Source organism: Esox lucius, chromosome 23, assembly GCF_011004845.1.
Source record: "Esox lucius isolate fEsoLuc1 chromosome 23, fEsoLuc1.pri, whole genome shotgun sequence".
Taxonomy (NCBI): Eukaryota; Metazoa; Chordata; class Actinopteri; order Esociformes; family Esocidae; genus Esox; species Esox lucius.
In genome coordinates, this window is record NC_047591.1 from 6408192 (window position 1) to 6424650 (window position 16459).

At 48.5% G+C, this 16459-nt stretch overlaps 1 protein-coding gene across 14 annotated transcripts in view; it reads right to left on the reverse strand.

Moving 5' to 3' along the window:
* The window catches only part of foxp2 (forkhead box P2), a 105351-nt gene that overhangs the window by 23115 nt on the left and 65777 nt on the right, over positions 1–16459 (reverse strand). For 9 of the 14 annotated variants that reach the window (XM_010898241.5, XM_010898238.5, XM_010898237.5 and 6 more), the window contains 6 exons: positions 10711–10848; positions 9861–9920; positions 9403–9492; positions 7108–7303; positions 5933–6203; positions 4080–4184 (listed from right to left, as the gene is read on the reverse strand). In XM_010898241.5, the coding sequence (XP_010896543.1) occupies positions 4080–4184; positions 5933–6203; positions 7108–7303; positions 9403–9492; positions 9861–9920; positions 10711–10830 (842 nt within the window). In that variant the 5' untranslated portion in view covers positions 10831–10848. The remainder of the gene's footprint in view (positions 1–4079; positions 4185–5932; positions 6204–7107; positions 7304–9402; positions 9493–9860; positions 9921–10710; positions 10849–16459) is intronic. The other 5 variants (XM_010898244.5, XM_010898243.5, XM_010898239.5 and 2 more) reach the window with 3 other exon arrangements.

Consider the following 16459-nt stretch of genomic DNA (forward strand, 5'->3'; position numbering starts at 1 on the left):
CAAATGACAAGTGCCTTTACTATGCATTTATAACACCTCACAGAGAGAGAGAGAGATAGAGAGAGAGAGAGATAGAGAGAGAGAGAGAGAGAGAGAGAGAGAGAGAGAGAGAAAGACAGAGAGAGCCAAGTTCTCCATGGCCGTCACTAGTACATCCCCTAATGAGCCAGGCCCGGTCCGGCTGAGAGCAGTTCAAACAGAGAGGTGAGGGATGGATGAGAGGCCCGGCCACCTTCACAAAGACAGCTCTGAACAAACAGTTCTGGAGCCAGCGTGTAATTTATGGGTCACTTTATAGGCATATTGATTTTTGTTTTGAGAGGGGAATAAGCAATGTGATGGGTCCAATGACACAGTCAGCCTGCGAATATGAGAGGAGGAGATTGACAGAGACAGGGAGTCAGGGACAGAGGCCACACTAATGCAGGACTGTGTTGTGTGTGTGTGTGTATTGGGTGCGGGGGTTCTGAGACAAAGAAGGATCCTTGTTTATGTGGCGGTTACACACTTTAGGGTGGGTTTTCTTTATATTTTCTATACTGACCAACCAACTGGAAAAATGGAGGCTAAAGCGTACAGTCCGCTGTATTTACACTGAAAAATCATGTGAGGAATTCCACAAGCCTGCCGATATACCTCCAAGCGCGGCTTGGTTCCACGGGCCTACTGTAATTGTCCGGGTGAACCCTCACTGCGCCATCAACCTGGGCCCTCCATTAGAACACCCTGCGAGCCGGACTGGGGCCTCCCTCGTCCTGGATGGTGTGGCATGGCGCAGGGAAGCGCAAACACGAGGGGGCACGCCCTCACCAGACGGCAGCATAACTAATTCACTGCCCCCCGTTTTTTAAAAGGTCTTTACACATCCCAGCCAGACGTCTGGCAAAGCGGCGCTGAGGGGGCCCTATCAGGGAGCAGCTCGCTGCCTTGTGGCGCTGAGGCTGCCCTATCAGGGAGCAGCTCGCTGCCTTGTGGCGCTGAGGCTGCCCTATCAGGGAGCAGCTCGCTGCCTTGTGGGTTTAATTAAGCAACGGTTAGAGACACCAGCGGGCGGGTTAAGATCTCTGTCTTCGGCGCTACTGCCTGCTGGGTAAAAGGGGGAGAGGGTGTTGGAGGATGAGGGTTAAGAGGGGAGGCAGATAAATTGTCTGTGTTGAGGGCAAGGTGCATTGATTTAAGGAGACCCAGTTCTGAGGGGTTGGCGGTCGGGGCTTTGTGGAGGTCTGGATGATGTCCATGCATTTATATGGGCCAATTGGGGCTGAAGGGTGTTTAATTGGAGATGGTAATGGCTCAAACTCCTCTCGGACAGATGAGGGTGTGTGTATGCGTGTGTGTGTGTGTATGTATAAGAGAGAAAATCAATATAGAAGTAGGTCACAGAGCCAGAAACATTATATCATAACACTTAACAGAAGAGAGTAATGTGAAATTGCCCCTATCTGAAATAGCACCCAGGTGAAAAAAGTTATTTTCATTCCCGACGAACCTTCCTTGAAAATACAGTATGCGCCTCAAAAACAATCCAGAAGAACATACTGTACACTTACATGCATCAACATGCACACACGCACATCCACAAACTCACACACACACAGGCACAACCCCCCCCCCCCCCCGAACACTCCCACGCTAATATTTCATTTGAACTTCAGAGTTAATACAACGTGCCAGCCAACCTCTGGGCTAGCTCTCCGGGTGAACACACTTAAAAGCGACACTGAAGAGCTATTAAATGCTGATCTTGACAGGTTTTCCTAGCGCAACACAACAAAAGAGGACTAAACGCGCGCGCTGCGTGTTTCTGTTTCATACCGGCAGCAGCCAAGCGCCGGGTTACACAGGTCCCCCACCAGCCCCTATCCTCTGCTTCCCCGTCTTAAAGTGCCATTTGATTCTGACACCTATTTTATGTCAACCGTTTTCAAGTGCGCCTCTGTACCTGGTGGTTGCCGCGGAGATGACTGGCGTCTCCTGAAACATTAAAAGGCTCTCCCTGACACCGACGACGCCTCCTCCAAGGCAAGGCGGGCGGCGCAGCCATCTTTGTTCTGCCAGGATCGTGCTGTCGTTTCCGCGGCGTCTGTTTTCATGTGCGGGTTACAGCACACGCTCCGCCGACACATGTAACGCCGCCGCGTCTAAAGCGGAAACTTTGAGGCTGTTTTGAGGAGACAGTTGCTCTGGCAGGGACCCTTCTATAGCGGCTTTCAGGCATTCGGCACCTGTCTGCACAATCCTTCAGTTCTACACTTGGCCTAACCGGCGTGCCTGTCAACGGACGGTACAATCCTTTCAGGATGTCGCAGAACATGCGGCCTTCAGTCTCTGTTCACATACTGCTTGTTGTGTGTCTATGGCCTAACCTAAATGAGAAACAAAGCTTAAAGACAGTAGCGAAAAGGAGCAGTACATGGAAGCCAGAAGACCGCGTGAGCGGATGGTGCCAGTAAAGATATACTACCGCTAATCCTCTATGGCCTTGCGGTCTCACACATAACCACGATCCTTACTCAAGCCACAAGGCAAACTTTGGTTCTAACCTGAGGCGTCTGCCTGGAAGATATTTGAACCATACAGTATTGCCCATGCAGCCTTTCCTTAAATAAATATGTTTGGGATATCCGCCATGTTGTTCAAGGGCACTGCCTCTTCTGCCAGTGATAAATGGACGTAGTTTCCACAGAAATACTTTGGGAGGAACACGCCAGCAAAGAAGAAATTCAAAAGAGCGGCTATTGTTGGGGAGTCCGTTTTGAGAGGCTTTGATGTAGCCCAGTACACGTTTTGTCTGTCAGTCTGGTGGGGGTCTGCAGAGGTTTTGTAAATACAGCCCGTCTGGGAGTCGTTTCTCGCAGACCCACACATTAGCTCTAATGCACATGCTAGAAAACGCGGTATAATTAACAGAGCTGCTGCCATGGGTTTGGCCTGACCTAAATCCAAGAGCTCCGTCACGGCTCTGGTGGGCTTCCTCCGTATCATCATACAGTTGTGGAGTTAAAAGTACTGTAAAGTGGAGAAGGACCCCACCGCCCCCCCGGAAAAACAGAACAATTTCCTAATATCAAAAGAGTTTCTGTGGAATTTACATGGCCATTTACACCCGTGCATATGCGCGGCAAGATAATTATTTGACAGTTAATTACAAATCGAATTAGATTATTAAAATGAAAGCCCCCACCCGCTCAAATGAAGAGAGCGAAAAAGCCTAGCTACTCCAGTGAGTGGCAACTTGATAACCTGTAATCTAGGACGCTAGCAAACACCTTCCCCTTTGATGTCCCCCACCAACATACAACGCAACAAAGCAGACCAATTACAAATGAGCTAATTAACTAAATTGTTGATGGAGCATGAAGAGTTCATTCAGTCTGTCTCAGGCGCCATGACAACACTGAATGCAGCCTTTGTGGGGCCCCCACGCGTCTATACAAGTTGCCATTAGCTTTTGACGCTCTTCACACAAGCCTATCATGTGTGAATTCAGTGCAATTCAGCGAGTTGAAGAGGAGATTTGGGTGTAAATCAGAGGTCATTTACATCTAGAGTTACTGTAGCCAGCCGCCTGACAGTCCATATAATCTATACGTCAAAAAGTCCCCATTAAGATGCATGTGTGTTTATGTCTTTGTTGGGCTGCCTCAATTAAGCTTGCAAAGAGCCACTCTGGAACTGCGGAAAATGCCCATGAATAGGCCAGTATGGTTTCATTATTGTGAAACAAGAAATTGTACAGCAGCTAAGCTCATCTTAGTTGATGAATAGCAACTTTTACACCACGGGAACACAAGATGTCGGCTGGATGACACAAAGCTATGGCGTAGATGGCATTGTCTCGGCTTGTGCTCATTAAACGTGACCATCCTTGAGCGTGTGCTACTTCAGGACGCTGTCCTTCCGGGACCCAGTTACGCTCTCCATTCAGTCAGGAAGTTCGTTGATGACAGAATCTGAGGCGGGCTGATGTACACGGTTGGTTGGCCGGTGAAAGGTGAAGGTGGGTGAAGCGCTGGGTGAGGCGGTGGGTGAGGCGATGGGTGAGGCGGTGTATGAGGCGCTCTCGCCGCGAGACTTACTTCAAAAACTGCCCGAAGTCCTCGCAGACGCTCTCGCAGCCGGGCCACTTGCACACGCCGTGACCGTACAGGGAGTGGGACGCTCCGCTCTCCTCGTGTAAGGAGCTGTGAAAAGGAGAGAGAGAGAGAAAGAAGGGAGAGAGGAGGGCGGACTTGGCGTCAGAGACGTCACAAAAAAAGACTGAACGGTCGGGGGGCTGCTGGTGGCTGTCAGGTTACCACCAGCGACAAGCAGGTCAAAACAGGTCAATTCAGCACTGTCTGCGGAACAGTTCAACTGCCAAGGTTGCTGGGAGGAGGAGGAGGAGGAGGAGGAGGAGGAGGAGGGAAGTAGCCTAATTAAGCCCAGGATAGAAGTCACCGGCGTGTTTCCCACAGGGCTCCCTATTCCCTACATAGCGTGCGACTTCTGACCAGAGCCCTGTTAATAAGAAAGGCCTAGCAACATCTAGTTAACATCTGATTATTGATCTGGAGTTTTAGCGCTCCACCGGCATTATTGCGAAAGCCCTGAACAATGTGTGAAAAACACCCTTGTAGCCAAAACTAATTCATAAAGGCAACGATTTCCTTTCCTTTTTTCCCCATAACCCCGATTTCTTCGTCTTGTAAAGCGATTAGCGGAGGGCTTTCAAGTAAACAGGCGAAACATGAAAAATCCAGACGGTGAGAGGATTTTCAACGCGGTTTAATAATGTTCCATGTGACGAATGTTCTTCTGAAGGACAAGCGGGCGCTCTGCTTTAGAAATGACACCCACATAAGTTATGAGCCTGAGAGGACAGAGCATCCTATTTGAACCTTTCGGCTTCCGATAGTTTCTGTATGGGGAGGGGCATGTGTTTGAGCGTGAACCTGTGTGGGAGAGCTCTCACAGGGTTTTACAGGCAGGCTTTCCCTCCATCGATCGATTGTGTGGCGGTAAGCAACTCTCCTTGACAATGCTCCACGTTCGATCATCACAAGACGCCACACCTCCCCTCTTGAGGACACAAAAAGTGTTTTCTTTCTCTTTTTTTCCATCCCTCCTGTATCTCTTTCTGTTCCAGGGGCCACTTGCCTTCAGAAGATATCTCTTTCAAGCCCCCTTTTAGTGGCGGTAGCAGACAGCATCTACTTTAAACCAATTACACAACACCTTCACCAAAGTGTCTATCTCCCACCCATATGCCACATATTACATGGCAGGAAAGATCCTTGAATAATGCATGGAACAGCCCAGATGTATACAGCATTATGTGAACACTGTTTTCCCACAAGCTGAATTGCATATAAAAGGGGCCGACGCGAGAAACTACATTCTCAAATGCCACTCTGGCATTGTGCATTTTGTTTACATGACAAGTGGAGCAGCAAGGTAATTTCAAAAGGAAAAGACTCACTAAATACTTAATGCACGTGGAGGTTACCTTGGCTTTGTGCTCGCGCAGCCGTGTACCGCTGGCTGAGTCTGCCTCTCCGAGCTTTTGATATGGTGTAAGCAATTGTGTTCAATAGTGTCACACGCTTTCCCTAGGGAGCCTGCTTTCTTAATATTACCACAACACTAATAAACTACTGAACTAACAAACAAAACATCCGGCTCAGCCCTGCAGGAATAAATACTTTTTTTTTTTTTAATGGGGACAAATGCTCTCCTTAGATGTGTCAACAGATAATATATATAATTACACATATACATTAATACAGTATATGTATTGGCACATTGATAAAAAAATTTAATAAATAAATAACAAACAACAACCAGCCAACTAACAAACAACAACCAGCCAGCTATCAGCTTGTGTATTCCGACTTGTGTGTTAGTCAGTTGATGTGTGGCGGGTGGCGGAGTCGCCGCTCATATTCCGTACCTCTCCCTCTCTCGCTCCCTCTCTCGCTCCCTCTCTCGCTCCCTCTCTCTCCTGGGGTTGAGAACGGGAGACTGGCCGTTGGCGATGGAGTGGTGGGAGATGGGAGGCGATGCTTTGGATGTGGTCGAGGAGGTAGTCGAGGAGGAGTTGGTGGTGGTCAGGTCCAGGCCCCCTCCCCCACCGTGTTTGACGCCGTTGTCCTCCATGGTGTGACCGCCTCCGCCGGTCACGTCTTTCCACAGCTGCTGGAGCTCGGCCGGGCTCAGTCCTGCTGGTAGAGGGAGAGGGAGGCAAGCTCAATAAACCTGTTAAACCCAGACACTAATATGACCCGGATGGATCTTAGTAGTCAAACCAACCCAAATAACTTGGCCACTGTTCCCCAGTTTATGGACGTGCCTACACAACAACTTCCCTTATTTTGTTGGCACACAACCCAGGGTGAATAATGGAACCGAATGACACACTGCTTCACAGACAGATTAACTGGGATGATCTCTTCTTAGGGTTCTGCCGGGTGAGAATGCAGCGTTCCGATGAAATCTTCAGGGAACCGCGGGCATTGATCCACAATGGCAGCCACTGGATTACAATCATGGAGAAAGGCGAATCCAGTTACGCGCAAAACGATATCATCTCGCCAGATAAAACTGGCATTGTCCTTTTGTCTTAGCCTCGCGCTGGTAATTAACCGCCCTGCCTTTCATTTCTGCCACTGTTGTTGTTGTTGTTTCTCTGGCCCGCCATTTCAGTAAACAAAGGGGTTTACTTCTTGGAGAAGAGAGAGAAAATGGAAGCAGCTCTCCTTGTCCCTTTTCTTCTGTGCTTATTGAGAGGCAGGCAGTAAACAACAACAACAACAAACCGGAGAGGGAGGGGGAGTCGGGGAATACGGAGAGAAATGCGTGCGCGCACACACACACACACACACACAGGCAGCGCTGACAGCAAGAGGAAGCAGAGACACAAACAGAAAGAACAATATAAAAACAGGGAGTGAGACGGAAATGGAAGCGCATGGAGAGAGCTCAGTGTCACATGCCAGTACGCCACACGCGCCCCCGCCACTCCAAATCCAACCGCCTCAGGCCTTAACCCCCCCGCCCCACGCACGCACACACACACACCCTTGCCTCTTTCTCCCTCCAGCTAAGCCCCCGCCCTGCCACCCTTACCTGGGGGCATGGTCTGCCCAGGGAGGGCTGCCTGTCCTGGGGCAGGGGGCAGGGAGAGCAGGCCCTGACGCTGCATGTTGAGGAGGTGCTGCTGCTGCTGGAGCTGCTGCATCTGAAGGAGCTGCTGCTGGAAGACGAGCTGCTGGGCGGCAAGCTGCTGCTGGTGCTGCTGCTGCTGCTGTTGCTGCTGCTGTTGCTATAGTGAGGAGAATGAGGAGGAGGAGTGGAGGAGAAGAGGAGCAGAAATTACACGGATTGACGAGGGAGCCGCCGGCGCTTCCGTCGGCGGAGCCGCTTCCATGACCTTCCACCTCCGTCTGTCTGTCTACCTCTCGTCTTTCTTCTCCTCCTCCAGTGCTCTCTCCTCCTCTCTGAACGAGGCAGAGCGAGGCGCACGCCTGGACTGACTGTTCTCCTCCCCTCCAGACTTCACTGAGACGAGGCTGGTGCTTCGGTATCATACTAAGCTCTGGGTAATCCCCTCCCCCCATCAGCTGATGGTTAATTGTCTTGCCTTTGCTGATGGTCTATTACGTCTTATGGGGCCGGAGGGAACTCACTGGGAGATTTACAACTGAGTGTAACCCCCTCCCCACCGCCCCCCCATCCCAACCCTGTTTACCGCCGGGGCCAGACAGACAGACGATTGCGTAAGCCGGAGCAAAACAACATCAACAACAACAACCAAACTGCCACAGCGGGAGAGCAGCAAAACAAAGCGGAGGTAGTAACAACACGGGACGGCGGTGGCGTCATCAGAACAGAACCGTCCAGCAGACAACCCAACACAGCTGGACATTAATCCACTAGAACTTACTTATTTGTAGGCACTTTGTGAAACGCTTCACACAGTAGGGGGAAAAATCTCACTTTATCCACCACTGCAGTGGCAGAATGACCCCGGTCAAACCAGTCGATGGTATGGTAGCCATGGGCATTTCACTAGAGGTGGTCTACCTCTTCTTAAAGTCTTCCCTAGCTATACGTGTTTAGTCCTCTGGTCTATCTGGAAACCTTGGAGGTGCTGGTGGTATCATCTCCCTCTCTTCCTGAGCCTCTCTTTCTCCATCACTGTCTCTCTACTGTGTTATTCGAAAAGAGTTAAGGATCAACTTCCCGCGTTTTTTCGCCAAAGATTGACACGAGCGAGGCGGCAGTTTGGTAACGTAAGGGAGGGACCCCCGGGGATAACCGACATGGAGGCGCACTTACTTCACAGGGAGACAAGTTGCATTGGAAGCATGGGAGACCTTTTCCTTTCTAGTCGGGGAAGTGGGGTGGCGGACGTGGGTGTGTGTGGGGGGGGGTGCGGTGTACAAAACCTGCGATGCGCTCACTGGAAAACAGACTGCATAATGGAGCGAGACATGTGGATTGGACCCGCCGTCTCAGGAGAAATAAGGGTGAAATTTCTATTCCATATTTGATGGCGACGGAGGGCTGGAAATTCTATTCACAAATCCAAACAGAAACAAAGCCTTCGGGAGGTCAGTTGCAGCTTCCTGTAGGGTCTGCATAATAGGCCGCTTGAAGAGACAGAGAGAGAGAGACGGAGGGAGGTGGGGACGGGGGGGGGTGGGGTGCAGCGAGGAGGAGAGGTAGAAGGGGAGAGAGCGAGAGCGAGAGCGGAAAGGTGTCCGCGCTCCCTTTTTTTCCTGATCAATTTAACTGCTTCCCCGCGTTTTGTTTTGGATTCGGCCCGGGCGCGGTGCGCTACGATGCTCAGGTCCTGTGACAGACGGAGAGCATCGGCCGGGAGACTGGCGGCCTGTCAGGATGATTTATGAGCATGTCACACTCCAACTTTTTCCGCCGCTCGACCCAAACCCACAGAAGCAGTTCATTAATCAGCAGACCTTCGGACTCGACTTTCTCTCTTCCACGGCTCAAACTGGGCTTTTGAGCTTATTAACACCACAGCCCTCCATTTACATGAAGACGATGGAAGGAGGGGCGTTGTCATCTTTTCCGCCTTACTGGAGGACAACATGTAGACACACACTCACGCGCACAGACACACACACACACACACAGACACACACACACAGACACACACACACAGGTACATCTACCACTGGGACCACCATTACTGAACATTAGATGACACTGGCTTTGGATTAGCTAGCTTGGTCTGTAAAGTCCCAAAGGCTTTCCACTCGAAACAACCACAAGAAACTTGACTGTACTGAGGGCGAGAGAAAGACACTTTCAAGCTTTTCCCTGTCTGTCCTGTCTACATGTCTTTCTGCACCCACCCCCACTGCCTGCCAATTACAGGACAGATCCGATACCAACCTCTTTCGCTTGCTTTCCAGGGTGCTGTTGTTGTAAAAGCTGTAGGTGTAGCTGTTCCTGCTGTTTCTTATAAAACTCCTGCAGATGTTGCTGGCAGGGGAAAAGAGAAAGGGAGACAGCATAAAGAAATTGCAAGTACCCTCAGAGAATATCTGTTGAACTAGCTAGGTGAACAGACTTTGGCGGATGCTTCTTTGTTTCACTGGCAGTGTAAAACAGAGACTAATGTCCATACTGTACATTTATGTTATTTTTTTAAGTGAATTGAAATTTGTTTCTGAGTTGTGCAGCGAAGAGAGCATTCACCAAGGTCCCCACACGTTGGAATTCATTTGGCTCGTTATTCTATTTTCAAACGAGGCGCCGTGAGAACAACGTCACACGTTCGTTACGTACAACACATCATTTGCAGTGCCAATCAAAAATCATATTCATTGTCTAGCATGGGTGACACATACTGTATTCTCGCTCTCCCTCCATGTCTTCTCCATTTGGACTTTAAATGGCCTGGCACAGTACTGGAGGGGGGGACAATTCATCATATTAACTGCACAGGTTTTGGTCTAATGTGTTGACAGGCTCTGAAATGCTTTTAAGTTGTAATACAGCACACTCAAAGTACTTTTACTGAAAGGAACGCGCTGAACACACATCACATTCCCTGTCTGCTGTTTGCACTACTCTCCGGGACGCCAGATGTCAAGGAGGTTTAGTGGGGCAAGAAAAAATATCAATCAGTCCCTTGCCGGGGGGGGGGGGCATCCATGATAGGAGTTCATTGATTCAATCGGATAATGAGGGAAGCTAAGTAAGCATACGTTTCCTTCTCTTTAGGCTTTCACTGCATCAGTCGGTGGGAAATCACATGTACAACTCCTCCTTCACATGACTCATCATCATTCCTTCACTTCCTCCTAACGACAGTAACTCTGTCTTTATCCTGGCAGTTTTCGCCTTCCCTGATGACTTCTGGGAAGTACACCCTCGGCTGGGAGCAGTTAATTGCTTGTGACGTGGTCAAGTGTGTCACTTCTAGTCTCCCTCCTTTAGAAGTGTGTCAAGGGCGCAGAGGGAAGTGTGTCGGCGATGTACTTCATGCAGTTTATGCACTGTGTTACACGGTGTGTTTGTGTGTATGTGTGTTTGTGTGTGCGCGCAGGCGCTTTGTGACCATATGCAATTAAAAGTGCCTGTACAACTGCAGGTATGTAGTTATGCCTTTGCCTCTGAGTGTGTGTGTGTGTACGTCTGGGTGAGGGCCTCTCGGGTGTGTGTGTGTGTGTGTGTGCGCGCGCGCGCGTTAGTTACCTGCTGCAGCATGACGGCCTGCTGCTGTTGGAGCAGAGCCTGGAGCTGCTGTGGGGACAGGACCTGCTGCTGGAGGATCTGCTGCATCTGTTGGGGGGTGATCACCTGGGGGCTCATCATGGCCACCGACACGGGCACCTGGACGGAGGAACAGCAGGAGGGGGAGGGAGGAAATGACGGGAAGACAGAGACAGGAGAGAGAGAGAGAGGAGAAAGAAAAATAAAGAGAGGAGAGACAAAGAGAAAGAAAGAGAGAGAGAGAGAGAGATTGAAAATAAAAATTGAGGACAGACAGAGAGAGACAGGGAGAGAGAGGAGAGAGTGTCAGGTCTGGCTGGCCTTAGAGCCCAGTGGGAGCATGGTAATTGGAGACCAAAAGCTACAGAGAGAGCATGTCTCCCATCACCCTGGTGCTGTGGAACTGTGTGCTGAAGGATGGATGGGTGCTGTGCCTTTGTGTTTCCTCGCTGCATTTATTCTTTGCACCCGCCCGCCGGGAGAAGTGTGAGATTTAAATAGACGTACACCCTAATTAGCTGAACCCTTGAACCTCCTTAGGCATGCCTATCAGAGACAGCCAGTGTGAAACAGCAGGAAAATGCACAACTCCAAAGTTGATTAAAATAACACAGTTGAAGTGGACACTTGGTATGCACAATCAGCATGCGAGCACCCAGACAGGGCCTGAGGTTGGGGTTGGCTATCAAAGAGCCTGGGAGAGGCAGGCAGGGAGATGATGCCTAGAGAATGTCACTTTTAGAGGAAGAGAGATTGGTGCTCGTCTACAATTCCGTGGATTAACAGTAGCCTTTCAGCAGAGCGCCCACTCTTCATTCTCAAGCTCATGTACAATACTTTCTACCAAGAAGTTGTCGTTTTCATTTTTTAGGGAGCAAAAACTATTCAAGTAACTGTCCAGTGAAAATACTTGAAGTTTTCATATATGTTATGTTCAGTCATTCAGGATATTTTGTCCTGTCCTGGTGTATGTGGTATAAATATTATATTAGTAAAAACAACAACTTTCAAATCCCTACCTCAAACTGACTTTGTTTGAACACGCCAAAGAGCTGTCTAGAACCGGATGAGCTGGCCAAGTCTACTCACAGGAATATTTCTTTATGACTAGAGTACGCCCACACTATTCCTACAGAGAACAGTTTATTTTTCACATACTCAATTAACATTTTATGGAAGGAAAACGTTTTCACTCACATTGTAGTTATTGGTCATATTTCTTAGAATTGTTGAAACACTGTTCAATTACTTACTAAAATACAGTGAACACTGCTAAAATAATGACACTACACCAAAACAAATATAAATACAAGTCATTACCAAAGTAAACAACAACTAAATAATGGGGTGTCGGCCAACCACAAGCTGCCTCAAATGATTTGCTTGGTTGCATTTTTTGAAAAAGTGAATTAAAGGGGCATCCTAATAAATCATTTAAGGGTGTGGAACTGTACTTGAGGGACATGACACCCTTTTAACAAAAGTTATTACATAATTAGGGGATAAGTAAATGGTGGCTCTCACAGGCTTGTGACTCCAAAATCACACCTTATTGTTTAATTGGGTTGATATCTGGTGACTATGATGGTTATGGCATGGGCGCTTTTCACCCACTCGCATTAGGATAGAAATGCTTCACCAAAGGGTCGAACATGAAGACTTTGTTGTTATTGATTAAAGGTAATCACTCAAAAAGGCTGTCGGTTTATTGGTGTTTAACTTGTCCTCTAAGCGGCTGATTGGACCTAAACTATGAAAGTACCCGAAACATTAGACAGACAGAAACTGTAGGTACTTCAGTGATTCCTGTACTTTGGCAGTTATCCAGCCTTTTTTAGCCAAAGTCTTCTAAGACAGTAGGTAGTGACTTTCTAACACAACAGATCAATAACAAAAAAAGATTTCAACTTTTCATTGCTTCTCGCTTTGATTGCCTGCATGAGCGCAAATCAACAGGGGAATGGAGCTCTGACGTTTATATTACTTTTTGTTCAATTCTTCATGCCTGGTTAAAAATTGAACAATGACTGGAATGAAAACAAACGCTGTGATGAGTTTGTTTACTCCTCTATGCTGCGGTGAAGTTCGGAACAAAAAAAATGCAAAACTGCTGAACAAGGGATGGGGAAAAAAAGACTCTCTAGAGTCTTTCGCCGTCACCAGTTGGGGACACTGTTGAATCTGAAAGTGTTCCTTGACTTTCCTTTGACAGCAAGGGGCTTGAGGCATTTTAACATTATGTTACACATGCTAGATTTTCACAGACTGGCTGACATGAACCATTCACATGGAGAGGACTGGTGACTCACTGATCGCATAACTCGCTGTCACGTTTCACGACTATGGATCTTGTGTCAGCCAGGCTAATGTATTTACACATCCATCCATTTCAGATGTGTACAAGTGCAGTCGTTTCCTCTATATTAAAGACAGTATTGGAAGACAATTACATCTCTGAGGTGTCTTACATAAAAAAAAAATAAGGGCTGTTCTGAATGTGTTTGCCATTCCATAGGCAAGGCTAATTGCAATATCGTTTAGCGAGGTAAAAGCAATATTCTACGATGGCATCTCGGGGGGACCCGCTAAGACCCTCCTGTCCTGCTAACGCCTAACGGTGCTGTCTAATCACGCCGCTTGATTACTTTCCATACATATCTCCCAGTGTCCCCTCCTCCCCTCCATCTCGCAGGCCTTGACATGTCCTTGTTTTCCTCAGCCCAGGTTCCCCCTCTTTGATTAGCTTAGACATTTGCATGGTCACTACACATTTTTCATTTTAGAAGTCATTATGCATTAGCGCTCCTGATCGCCCAGCTTGACTAATCCTGATGAACTGAAAAATCACCGCTGAAGGTCAAACTCCATCCCCAGCAACGCCCCCCCCCCAATCCCCCTCCCCCGCTGATGCCACGCCGCACCTTTCCGCCACATTCACATTCACATTCCAACCAATCCGAGCCTGCCACCATTGTTCATCGGGGTCTTAGGGAGACAGAGACCGTCACGACGGCGTGTGTGGGCGTGAGTGGGCGCCTGAAGGCTGTTGTGGCGACGGCGCTGGACCCAGCCTAACCCTCTCGCGCACTTCGTTAAGGAGACAAAACACGGAGGCTCAACAAAGCGACAGGAGGAAAAAAAAAAAAGGGCCCAAATTAAACAGCTGCATGTAATTATGCAAATGCACCGTGCTTACACCTTCAGTGTTATTAAACCTTAAGACACATCTGTGACTCGCAATTACCCTGGTGGTCACCCCGGGAGATTGCGGTGGACAGGGCCACAATAGAAAGAGCACACGACAGGAACACAGGCAGAAATGCCTTCATTAAGGTCCATTAATTGTCCACTTGATTGAGGATCTCGCAGTACACGTGGCTGACAAAAGGGGAACCTCATGAGTCCGGATTCGTAGATGTAAATATTGGACATGTAGAACCACACAAGGGGCATAATGAACCTCTTCTATGACCCAGTACAAGACGTGGGCAAAATCATTTACAGTCCAGTTGGAGGATAGCACTGTATTTCAACAACAATCCAGGGAGAAAAAGCCCACACATCCTGACAAAGGACAGAGGGGGATTCAAAACAGAAAATTGGAAGAAGAAAAAAAACAGGCAACAAATGAAGGCAGGGAAGTGGCTTTCATGCTTTCATTAGCTTTTTAGCCCACAGAGTGATGGATGATAATCATCTTCGTTTCGCCGCTCTTCCCCAAACAAAAAGAGGAAAGTAGAGAAAGGCAGGTGAGGCGAAGGAAGGCCCTGGCCCTCGGTTCATTGTTGAAGCCCCAGCACAACGCTAATTCCAGGCATTTAACTGCATGCTTTTCTGCTTGACGTATCAGAGGCTCTGAGATGAAAGCCGATAAGTAATTGCTCTCCTGGTTCTTATTCTTCACTGACAACCCATAAATTTAATTTTACACACACGTTGATTTACATTTTCGAGTATATGACATGATAATTGCCGGAATATAACACCTCCATTCCGGAGGATAATGCAGCCCGGGCGCTTGATTGACAAGAGCAGTGAATTGAAAGGAACAGAGGCTGAATTGCTAGTCCTTCGAAATGATTTTGCCACGAAGGGACAAAATTAATGAGCATTTACAGGGACTGCTGCGTCGTAAACACGGTCCTCTCACACACAGGATCACACAGCCACCATGATATCCAACCAGGCTAATGCTAACTAGCCCCCTCTGTCTTCTAAAGACACCACATTACCAATCAATTATGACAGAAAAGATCCCTTAAAGGGATTTCATAAATCATCTGAAAATTAGCTACAGTTAGGGCTGGTCACTGGGGTTGGGGGGGGGGTTAACCATTTTATTATGTGCTCATTTTTATTCATTTTTTTTATGTATTTAAACTGTGTGCTTTTTCGGATAGAGAAACAGGTGGAGAGACAGGTGGAGAGACAGGGGACCCAGTTTTGCAGCGATACGAGCGCACCAGAGGCAGACACCAGGTCACTATGTGTATACTTGACAGGGGATTCCAGTTGCCATGTTTCCAAACATCCCTTAACATGCTACAAACCAAAACGATGCCCAGCCCAACATTGGAACCAGCCTTGGTGGAGGGTCCGTATTTCCTCCCCTCCTGGGTTATCTCCATCTGCCCTAAGGAAGGAAGGGAAGACTAGGAGAGGCGACGGCTATCGACTTGAACTTTGGAGGCGGTGTTGGTTTGCCGCTTTGCTCCAAAGTCTGAGTGCAAAACAAAGGACCTTTAAATTGGATCCTGATGAGAAAACATTGGCGGCTCCTCACAAGAACAAGCACATCATTAAGGTGCTCCCTCTCGGCCGTCACACCCTGAGAATGAACGAGCCTCTCCGCGGCTGTAAAGGTCAACGTCTTCTCCGGAGAGAAGTCTTCAGGTATCTCTAGTCTCTGCCGCGGCGGTCGTTGTGGTTGCTCACCGGTGAGAGGCCTCGTCGTTTGGTTTGATTGGTCCGGGGCATTGTGGCATTAAAAACAGTGGCTCTCTGCATCGAACCGGACCAATGGACAGATATGAATGCACCTTCAGCAATTATACCCATTTGGTCTTATCTTTACGACAATGGGTTTTACGACCAAATCAAATTACACTAAAGGCTGGAGGAGATAGCCCCGCGGTATCGGAGACTTCAAACTTGAAACAATTAAGGGGTGAAAAAGAATACATTAATTTCTCTCTATTTCTGTAGAATTCACTTAGCGGTAATAAGTGGGGGAAGCTCCCGATTAGATGTGGGACTGAGTGAGGCAGAAACAGTGCAAGGGACGGGAAGTTGAACGGAGCGAAATAACGTTAGGGCCACTTCAGCACTAGCTGAACGGTCTCAGAGCTGCCGCAGATACTGTTAAGATAAATAAAATGAGAAATGGAGGGGCGTAAGGTGGTAATTACTTGAGCTCCTTGCCACGGACACGCTTCAGTGTTAATTAAGGTGTTAGACCCATTTGAGCCCAGAGAGAAGAGAGAGAGGGTGGAATTCCTCTGGTGTCCCCCCCCCCCCACTAATTCATCTCAATCCCGGGCTCCCCAGGGGCTCGAGGGCCCCAAACTACAGACCCCCTCTGAGCTGCTGGACTTCTGACCCTTCTGGTCCCTTTCAGCTGATGCTGCTCATTTACTAACCAATTAGTGCCACTGGCGGCCCAGCTTTAACTGATGGGGGGCTAGGGTACTGCTAGACCTCCAAGTCTCCAATCTCTCCAAGCGTCGCCAGC